This window comes from Serinus canaria, chromosome 22, assembly GCF_022539315.1.
Source record: "Serinus canaria isolate serCan28SL12 chromosome 22, serCan2020, whole genome shotgun sequence".
Taxonomy (NCBI): Eukaryota; Metazoa; Chordata; class Aves; order Passeriformes; family Fringillidae; genus Serinus; species Serinus canaria.
The window spans coordinates 4,158,639-4,169,096 of NC_066335.1; the positions used below are offsets into that span (position 1 = coordinate 4,158,639).

At 43.0% G+C, this 10,458-nt stretch overlaps 1 protein-coding gene across 1 annotated transcript in view; it reads right to left on the reverse strand.

The window, feature by feature from the left end:
- The window catches only part of EBF2 (EBF transcription factor 2), a 126,506-nt gene extending 116,260 nt beyond the window's left edge, over nt 1-10,246 (reverse strand). Inside the window, exons 1-5 of the mRNA XM_009097704.3 lie at nt 9,655-10,246; nt 7,272-7,428; nt 6,243-6,306; nt 5,923-5,978; nt 5,481-5,554 (exon numbers count right to left, since the gene is read on the reverse strand). Coding sequence (XP_009095952.1) covers nt 5,481-5,554; nt 5,923-5,978; nt 6,243-6,306; nt 7,272-7,428; nt 9,655-9,785 — 482 coding nt within the window. The 5' untranslated portion in view covers nt 9,786-10,246. The remainder of the gene's footprint in view (nt 1-5,480; nt 5,555-5,922; nt 5,979-6,242; nt 6,307-7,271; nt 7,429-9,654) is intronic.
- Nucleotides 10,247-10,458: the final 212 nt, after the last annotated feature.

Genomic DNA, 10,458 nt, shown 5'->3' on the forward strand with positions numbered 1-10,458 from the left:
ATGCGGGGTTGAAAGTCCATCAAAAGGTGTTAGAACTGACTATAAGCAACCTAATGGTTTGGGCATAGTCCAATAATATTTTTTTATATTACTGTATTTTTTTATTATTAAATATCTAAGTTTTATATGGTGACTGAAAACTTCAGCACTCTATGAAAAGCCCGAAACTGAACATATTTAGGTCCTACAAAGGATCTGAAGAGATGTTTTTCAGGTCAGCTTTTGTAATCCCTTTGCAATTGCTTCAGTGATAAAACCTTGAGACTAAGTTATAATTTATACACTTTCAATGATAATATTAATTTTAATAAATAATAATAAACATTTTAAAATCAGGAGACAGTTCATTATTTCCATTGATATAATCACTGACATGGGTGATGCTCCTAAACACACACAGTAGCTGAGGACCAGGAGTTAAACAGACTTTAAAAACAGTCCTTGCTCTGAAATCCTCACTTTTAATAATCTGAAGCAACAGAGAAGATTTAAGCTGTTTTCATGCTCAGGTTTTTTGTTCCAGTCAAAGCCAACACGGGACAGGGAGGATGGAGGCACCCAAAAGTTTAAAATTCTCTATCAGAAGTCCCACATCCCTCAAAAGTCACCAGATCAGGTGCCTTTCTAGAAGGTATTTCCCATATTTTGCAGAGGTTTCTGTTCAAATTTACACACATGGGATGAAGAAATATTGGTGGGTTTTTGTACAGGGGTGCTGAATACGTCTGCAAAATTCTCAAGCTCCCTGAGTGTCAGAGCTTTCCAACTGGGGAGAATTCCAAGCAGAATAAAATAAAGACTTTTTTTTAGGTAAATAAATAAATATAAAAAGAAGAAACAAATAAAATACTTGAATTCATTAAAGGCAGAATGAAATATTAAAGTGGGGATTTTTTTCTTGATATGCCTAATATTTAATTATAAATGCCTAAAATGAGCATTTAGACAAGAAACTCTCTTTCAGCTATGAAAAATCCCAACATTTCCTCCATTTCCGGGAAGTTCCTGCTCTGGGGCTGGAATTGCCCAGCCTGATGAGCTGGAAGGAGCAGATCTATTTGAATAACAGCTCTAACTGTTTCAACATTCCTACATTCCCCTTGCCTCAAACCTGCACTTATTCATTGATGCTGCTCCTTTTAAAATAAAAGGATACACTAAATATTTAAAAATCCCTGGGGCAGTCCCTGTAGCTGCTGTAAATTGTCATGGCTCCATCGACTTCAGTGCAGCTGTGGTAATTCACACCTGCACAGAACATCACCCTCCCTCCCTCTCCCAACTTTATTTTAAGTGCATCTTTTATGCATTTCACTGCCTAATCCGAGTTTAGAAAGAATGGAGCATTTTTACACCAGGACCAAGATGGGAGATGCTTTCTAAAGGAGAAAATTATAATAAACCCCCCAAAAAAGCAGAAAATCCTCCCAAAGGAACATCAGTTTGGGAGTACTTTGACATGACCAGTATAGCAACACATGGAAAATAACACTCAGAATAAAGTCTTTGCTGCTTTATAGGCCATTATAATAAAGCAGAAAAAAAAATTCTGTAGTGATTCCAGGGATGGTGCCACTTCTTGACAGAGCATTTTAGAATGAATTCTGTGAGACTGAGCACAATGTGGGTGGGTTCAGAAGCAAGTGCATATTGTTATATTTCTATTTCCACTGTTATTGCAGTTCTGAACTTTATGTTTGTAATATTCAAATATTTTCCCTCTAAAACTGTGGCTTGCAGCTGAAGTTCTCCAAATATTTCACCGATATCTACACGCCTATCACAGCTGGAGAAAGATCTCTGCATGTGATAGACTTTTTCCCCTTTGACCACGGTATTTTCTGAGCCCAAATATATTTTTTAAAAATCTTGATGAGGGAGAAGAGCCACTTCCAGGAAAGGAATTACTGTTTGCACATAAATCAGAGTGGGACTGAGGATGCTTCAGCCCAACATTATAGCAAAAATATCTCTTAAATCTCTAAATCCCCATTTCCAAGAGTTTCAGCCCATATCCAAGCAGTAACATTTCCACTTGGTTGGTTTCACAAGTGCTGTCTGTGACAGAATTGGCTGGTTCCAGTTTCAGTCCAAGCCAAAAGCCCCAAACTCTGGTGGTCCAGGACCAAGCCTTCAATACTCTCTCCAAGAAAATTATTGGCAAGACTTCACCAACATTTACATTTCTGCTACAGTGTCAGGCTGGGAACACACTTTTAGATATGCTCATTTGCTTAAGACAAGAATATCAAGGTTTAAGATGGTTTTCTACATCTTCTGTTGTTATACTGTCTCCTCTAGTGAGATCCACATGGTGAAAATAATGGCTTGTGTTAAGGATGGTCCAGAAAAACTGAACCCAAACCCAGAAAGTTCCTAGAGACAACCCCAGCCCTACAAACCGAGCACCCCAGAAACCTCATGCCAAAGCCAAACTTCCATCCCTTCCCCTCCTCACACTTGACTAAAATGGTTTTAAAATTCATCCCCCAACTTCCCTCCCCTCACCCCAACACCAAAATAAAAAAAAAAATTAAAAAAAAAATCTGTCTCTAATTTCAAACTCAAATAAGCTCACAGCATGGTGGCCTTTGTTTTGTTTTCTTCTGCCCAACTCCTCCCTGCAATTGCATAACAAAAGTGTCTAAATTCACACCATCTGGCCGATAAAGACACGGCCCCAGCGGCCGCCTGGCCCAGCTGATTAGAGCTCCCGTCTAGTCTGAGCCTTGTGGCGAAAGTCACAGCTGTGGGGCTCACTCCACTCAATACAACTCTGTTATTAGCCAGCTGTAGACCCTGAGACTACTTCTGTTCGAATTATAATACCTTTTAACCCTCTGAGCATTGAGGGCGTAGGGGGCTGCTGGCAGCAGCATAACAACGAGTTTCCTCTTAGTGGATAATTGGAAGCAAAGGAAGATGGGGGGAGTTATTTCAGAAGAGGAAGGGGTTTTACCTTGATTTCCCGCCCTCAGGATTGTGTTATTCCACACAAACACACCTAACAGGAGCTGCTCCTGTTAGGCCATAAGAAGTAAACGGGAAAAAAAATCAGACTGGAAATGAATGAAGGGAGGCTGGCACTGGAAGCCCTGAAAGCACTAATTATTGAGAGCTGGACTTTCAATGGCTGTGACAGATTGGGGCAGCCGTATCAATATTTAGACAACTTTCCTGCTAAGCAGGCATCTGTCACCGTCGGAGGGAGAGACGGGCACTTTCGGAGGAGCTCATCTCCACACAGCAAAAAATATCTTCATGTGTGGTTATGTACTGAAAAATCCCCCCTAAAAAACCCTGCCTTCAACTAGGGAGGATTGGAAGAGGAGCAGAAAGACAGACAGACCCTTCTTGTTTTCCTTTTCAGATGCAGTAGGCATCAATTTCGACAGCAGAGTGGGTACAGTGCATTAAAATTTTATGTACTGTTCCTAATGCAAACTAAACTAGAGGCTTTAAAAATTGATGCTGCCACTTAAGCAGCACACAATGAGGAAGATTTGATTATTGTACTTAAAAGAAATAAAATAAAATGTCAAGTTTAACTAGAGTTGGAGGCATTCCCCTGGCATTATTCAAAGTGATGTGTGTAATGCCTCTTCAGAATACACAGTGTCCTGCTCAGAGATACTTCAGGAAAACACGACTTTAAAATCAAATGTCTTCATTAGGTTACAGAGTGCTTTTGATTCCCTTCACTAATCTGTGTTTTACATGGGAAGGACGTCCCTGAGTTGTAATTCTTCCTTGGTTAATCTATTAAGCAGCAGAGCTGAGAATAATCAGAATAATAGCTTAGATTTGTGCAACGCTACCTTAAATCAAGCACAGAGGAGGTTTGCAGGCATCAATGGAGCTCAGAAATATCAAAGCTGAGCAGAGCATTTGATACCATAAAGGCAGGGAGAGGAAGCAGGGGAAAACCCAAATTAATTCTAAATCAAACCTCTCCATTTGGATGAGAAGGTGCTGAAATACTTGAACTTCCAAACCAGAACTGCACTCTGTGCAGGGAGAGTGGAGACAAGAAATGGACTCGCTGCTCTTATGTTATCACAAACCACAACCCAACTCCACCAGAAATCAGACTTTTCTTCTCTAATTTTCACTGGTTATGGCAAAACCTTTCAACAGCATGGATGCACCTATACATATATATATATATATATATATAAAATTATATACACAGGTTCTAAATGTGCCCCAAAGTCCCTTTCAGAACTTTGATCTTTGCCACGACATCACCAGGCCCTTGTAAAGCCCACCCAGCGCATCCCTCATACGTGGTATACATTGTGTTTGGGCATAAATATGAAAATACTGGTCAAAAGCTAATTTACTTAATTAGGGAGAGCTACACACAACAGAGAAACAGCCCATTTGTTTCATACTGAAGACCTGATTTGTGTGCTATTAAAAAGTAATGGAATTGTTGACATAATTAGGTACTACTTCCCCTTGATAAAAATTCTGTCCAAACAGGCTTCTCTCACTGCTACATTAACTTAAAAAGGCTACTTTAATTAAAAAAAAAACAACAATCAGGTAGCAAGCTGAGCCATTAAAAGAAGCAACGTTAAGTCCACCAGCTTAACCCTCTCCCACTGATACAATAAATCACAAACTGAATAATAAAGGTCACGAATGGGTTTTGCCTCTTGTTTTATGAACATTCTATGCACATTTTAGCACATTTTAATACAAGAACATTGAGTGTTTGCATTATTATATGTATTGAAAAAAAATTTAATTACCCGAGAACAGGAAAAGTAATAAGTTACCATGGAAGCATGACATACACACATAAGGTACATGTAAGTTCAGACTTATACAAAAGTTATTAAAAACATCCTCAAATCATTTCACCCTCTAATTTATAAATTTAAATGCTAAAAACAGTGTCCTTTTTTTTTGTTTTAATTAAAAAATAGAAGGCCTCTAAATACTGTTCTCATGTAGAGAAAGGAAGGGTTTGAGGGGTTTTTCTTATGGGGTAGAACTGCCCAAAATTAAAAAACATTAATGATGCCACTTTAACTGAGAAAATGAAAATATTTCACCAAAGGAAATTGCATTAAGAACATCCCGCAGTTTCCAGGCAAAAATATATAAATTAAACTTCTCATTTTCATAAGGGGAACAGAAATTTTATCAGCAATAAGCATATAAAAGTCTTGATTTAAACAACACATGCAAAGGCCTACTTTAAACAAAAATAGAGCAGCTGTGGTTGCTGAGTCTCCTGCAGGAAAAATTAATAGCCAAGAAATAGGAAACCTCCCCCAAATATCTGGTTTGAACCCAAGCAAGCATTACCCATGTAAAGAGAAAGTCTTCCTACACAAAGACCCTCTCTGAGCCAGTAACAAAATAAATAACAAAATCAAAATCTCTCTACTTAAAATTTCCTTGGAGAGGCTCTTCCAGCATTTTGGGAAGCAAAGCTCACAAATGATGAGTTAATAAAGTCATCTTACCTGCACATTACTTCGTGGGTGAGCAACACTCTGCACATCTCAGGGTTCTTATTCTGGCCTTCGTAAGTTATAGGCTACAAAAATGAAGAGAAGGGGTAAGCCAGGAGCATCAGGAGTTATTTATTCCTTAGAATATTGAGATGTGAGGGGAAGGGATTTTACCACTGCTCACCATCGCCTGCAAATAAACACCTTCCTTTTCATGTGCAGGGAAAACAGCTTTACATAAATATTGCTACAAAGTGCATAAAAACCCACAGTCCAAGAGGGAAAAAAAGAGACTTAAGAGCACAATTTTCAATTACTCTCCAAAATAGGTCTGCAGTACAGCTGAGCAAGAGACCAAAATGAAACAGAGAAGGAAAAACATGCAAGGAAATGTTGAGCAAACAGGAAAGATGAGGTGGGACAGGACAGCATGGCACAGGTCAGCCCTGCTCACCTGCTTGGTGACAGAATCAATGAGCCTCACATAGAGATCCTGCTCTGTCCTGACACCTAGAGCGAGGGAGAACAGGGATAAATAACACTCCACAGGCGTCTTGCCCTGAGAGCAGCAGAGCCCACGCAGCCAGTGCCGGATCAGACGCCCTCGGCACCCCAGGTAATTCTGTTTCCCAAGCCCGTGTAAACTCCAGGGCCATCCCTGCCCTGGAGGGGCCTCATGCAAGGGAATTTCGGCGTATTTTGGAAGCCACAGCACGGACAGCCAGACCCCACCTGACAGCGCAGCCCCGGGAGCTGCCAGGGAAGAGCACTCACCGTTGCTGTAGAGGAGCTGGAGTTTGTAGTGTGTGCCGTTGTTCGTCTTCTCGTTGCCTTGCTCCTGGAAGGGAATTTGAAAAAAGCGGGGGGAAAAATCCTTCCAGAACTTACACTTGGCACATTTAAAATGCAAGAGCTGATAATCATGATGGAAGTGACAACGAAGTTGATTAAAATTCTAAGAGGTGAATCCAGTGATTGGGATGTATTAACCTTCCGGGTGAGCCAGGACAAACTACAAAATACTCCTGACATCTTTTCCTGTAGGAGTTGAAGAACTTCTTTCCCTCTCTTATTTGCCATTATGCTCTCAACTTTTTCAAGGGAATACGTTCAGAAGAATTTGTGCATTTCAAATCGTTTAATATAAAGCTGATTGACACCAGGAAAACACAATGGCTTTTGATTTTACTGTGATCATTGCTTTTCAATAGTGTTACTTTGAGTCAAAATTAATAATTGTTTCCTGAAGGTTGTGTTACAGGGATATTTCTTGTGTCCTTTTTTAATGTAATTTCTTGTAAGATAATTATTTAAGATTCACGGTTCAAAAAAAAAATCTTGTTCATGACTAAGAAAATAATTGAAAAAATGCAAAGTGCTCAAGACATGGAATTAAAATCTAAAAGCAAATGCTTTTCAAGTCCTGCCATTGACTTTGGAGCCTTAGGAAATACATATAACCACACTCAATGATAATCTGACATATTACAGGTCAGATTCCACTTCTGTTTGGGTACTAATAAAACCTGCCAGGTGTGGTAGGTAAAAAAAGCATTTATCCCCCATGAATTTTATTTATTTTTGTTTTAGTGGGTGAATGAAATTCACGATAGAGCAGAGGCTTCCAATCCTTTTTAGCCACAGCAGCACACACAGGGTTACAGCTCTACCACAGCACCTGAACCCTGACCAAACCATGGGTGTATTTTTTAGGGACAACAGGTATTAGAAGGTGGCAGCTCGGCGCGGGGAGAAGACCAAAATGGAGAGGAAAAGAGGAAGAAGAAGAGTAAGGAGCCTTACTTTATCATTTTCTACAAAGTCCACAAAAGCTGTCCTCTCTATTTCCACGGGCTGCCCCTGTCTGTCGTAGAGAGCCAGAACAAAGTGAAAGAAATTGGATTTCCTCAAGTTGGAGGGTGGCTGTTTTTCAAAGTGGGCTCTGGACAAAGCTACTCCGCTGTGGAGGAAACACACGGGATGGGGTGAGGGGGGAGAGACAAAGACATTACCAGGTTGTGCAGCAGTAACGGCAAAACAACAACAGCAAAGGCAGAGCACGTTAGGGCTGTCCCTGCTGCCGCCGGGGCCGTGCTCGCTGGACCCCGAATCCCGGCGCGGCCCCGAGCCCCGCGTGCCCCAGGACAGCGCTGATTTACAGAGGGGGGACTGCTAAAGGCAGCGCCTGTTTGCCTTCCTCCGCTTATTTCCCTGCCCGTCACCGCTCCTGGCTGGATTGCGGCAGGCTGGGAAGTGCTCTAACGTGTCAGAGGGTCTGGAAGTGTTCTTTGCACATCCTGCTCCTGGTCTCTTTTCCTGGAGAAGAAAACAAGCGACCCTAAAAATCTTTCCTAGGGGCAGGATATCAACTCTGGGACAGCTCCGTTTTGGTCAGAGACAGCGACTTTCTCGGCAGCGAAGTTTGACTTTAGTCACTGACTTACTTGAACTGATTCCGGTGAATTGAATCTCTGATTTGAACTGAAAGAATTTAGTCTCCGGTTAACCAGCCCTTGAGAAAATCTTGTCCCTGACTGCAGAAAACATTGTGATGTTTCCCACGCATTTCCCGGCTTCGAAAGATTCAAATGCTTCTGTTTACCCACGATATCCCTGACCGCAGCTTTATTTCCTTGTGAAATTAATTGCAGTTCCCTCTCCCTAAAGCCAATTTCTACTTACTGAGAAGAAAATAGGTGCACACGAGCACCTCCAAATTACTTAATAGACAGATTAAGTCTGTGTGCCAGACTAGTTAGGAGTTGCACATCTTTAGGTTTTAGTCCCCAGAATAGATCCACAGCACTGGTAAAAGTATTTGACTCTTTCAGAGAACTACAGATGTTTCCCCGTGTTTTCCTTGCCAACGAGGTACGGGTGTGAACTCACCACATCCTCCACAACTGCACCTAGCATGGGGATTCCTCTCATTCTGCGTGTAAAAATTGGGATTTATTGGTTTGTTAGGAATATCTGGGAGAAAAACCAGCAGGCAGCACAACGCGGCTGCACCTCCACCGCTCCCGTGAATTGGAGTCTTGTCAGGAGCGGTTTCCTTTTACTTTCAGTTTCCTCAAGGATAAACCTCTTCCCCCTCAACCGTGTTTATTAAACGCTCTATCGACATTCATAAAACTCTGATAACTCCTCCCATGGCGCTTGGAAAACCTTGCTGCGAGATCAGGCCGTGGGTGGGGGCATGGATGTATTATTTCTAAAACATCTGTTTCATCTGAAGTCCCCTCTGCTGTTTCGTACCTTTCACCTTGTCTCTAATACTAAATAAAATCCAGCTTACTCCCGGGGTTCCAATTTAGCTTTCCCCGCCGCTACTACTTTCTTTTTTAACTTATTTTTTTGAAGTTATCCAGAGAGCAAGGAAAAAAAAATACCCAAAAGAGTTTTCATCGTCTTATCCCTAACGGGAAGAGACTGGGATAACTGTCCTGTGCCGACTTGGCTGGGAAGAGAAAATAAAAAGGGGTCGTAAAGGGTGCTAACCAGCCCAAACAAGTAGAAAGCAAACAGGCAGGCCCCAATTTCGGGATGTCCAGAGCCATTTCAGCTCAGCAGAGACCTCTCGGACGCTCGGGCAGGTGCTCCAGGCGGGCAGGCACGGGATGGCCGCAGGTTGCGGGATGCCTGCGGGGATGCGGAGTGCCTGTGCCCTCCCCTGCTCCCTCAGACCCTGCCCTGCCTGCCCTGAAACCACGGGTGACGATTTCAGCAATGCCCGCCGTGAATTAAGCAAAACAAGCTGGGCCGGGGGAGCTCGGGTTTGACATCTGCATTTAAGTTAATTCTAACTTGGTCCCCTTCTGTTCGGCTGTCTGGCCCAGCAAGCAGGGAGGAGTACCCTGGGTCGCTGGGAACAACCAATCCAGAGCCCCCCACATCTTTCTGGGGCAGAAAATAAAAGGATGATCCTGTCTCGCTGTCATCTGAGCCCTGCATTGTGTTTTAGGACTCCTGATGCTCCCCGGTTTTGGAGCTCTGTTGCCTAGCTCTAGCTCCAACCTTCACTTTTCGCTGACTGGAGGAGACCGGGAGGGGGACAGAGAGAGAAAAAAAATATTTTAATATCAAATGCTAACAACGGGGCATAATGAAAATATTTGGTTTACAAAAAAAAAAAAAAAAAAAAAAAAAAGGAGGGGGAAAGCGTGAGAGAAATAGTCACGGTTACCTTTGTGCTGCTACGTTTGCATCCACAACCCCAACGTTTCTGACCCAGGACCTGACGGAATCCATCTCAGAACCTAGAGATTTGTCTTTAAGAACTGGTCCTCTTCCTAAAGTATCTTGAATTCCAAACATTTAAAAAGTCTATGCCAACTAACAACAGTTTCCTTTTGGGAGATAAGGGAGAAGGGAAAAAAAAGAAAAACAAAACGACGCAGCCTTTGAATCTGACACACAAATCCCAGGAAAGTGAAGTTCAGCTTTAAAACCAACTTCTTCTGCTTTTTAACGCTACGTGTTTTTAACGCCTTCAAACGGGGAAGAAAGTTTTTCCTCTTGCCAAGTAAAAGTTACGCTGATTCAGTCTTGCCCGGTATCATCATCCTTCACACGCAGACGAGGGAGCCGCATCCAGAAACCGATCGCCGCTAACGAGGATCGCCTGTTCCTCAAACAGACAACGGGGAGAAGGATTGATTGCTGCCTAATCCAGGAAGAAGGAAGGAAGGAAGGAAGGGAAGAAGGCACCAGCCGCGGGTGAATTGCAGAAGAAAGGCGGCAGCGGAGCGGCAGCGCGGCCGGTCCCTCCCCGCCGCCCTTCCCGCCGCGCCATCAATGGGTTACAGCGAGAGCGGGCGGCGCGCGGGGGGCGTGGCCTGCGCCACATAAGGGCATCTCATTTGCACCTCGCGCCGCGATTGGTTGAGTGGAGAGGCTGCGCTCCGCCCCCCGCGCTGCTCTGGCGGGGCCGGGGTGGAAGGAGCGCGCCCGGGCAGGGGATGCGCGGGGCTGTCGCGATCGGGATGTC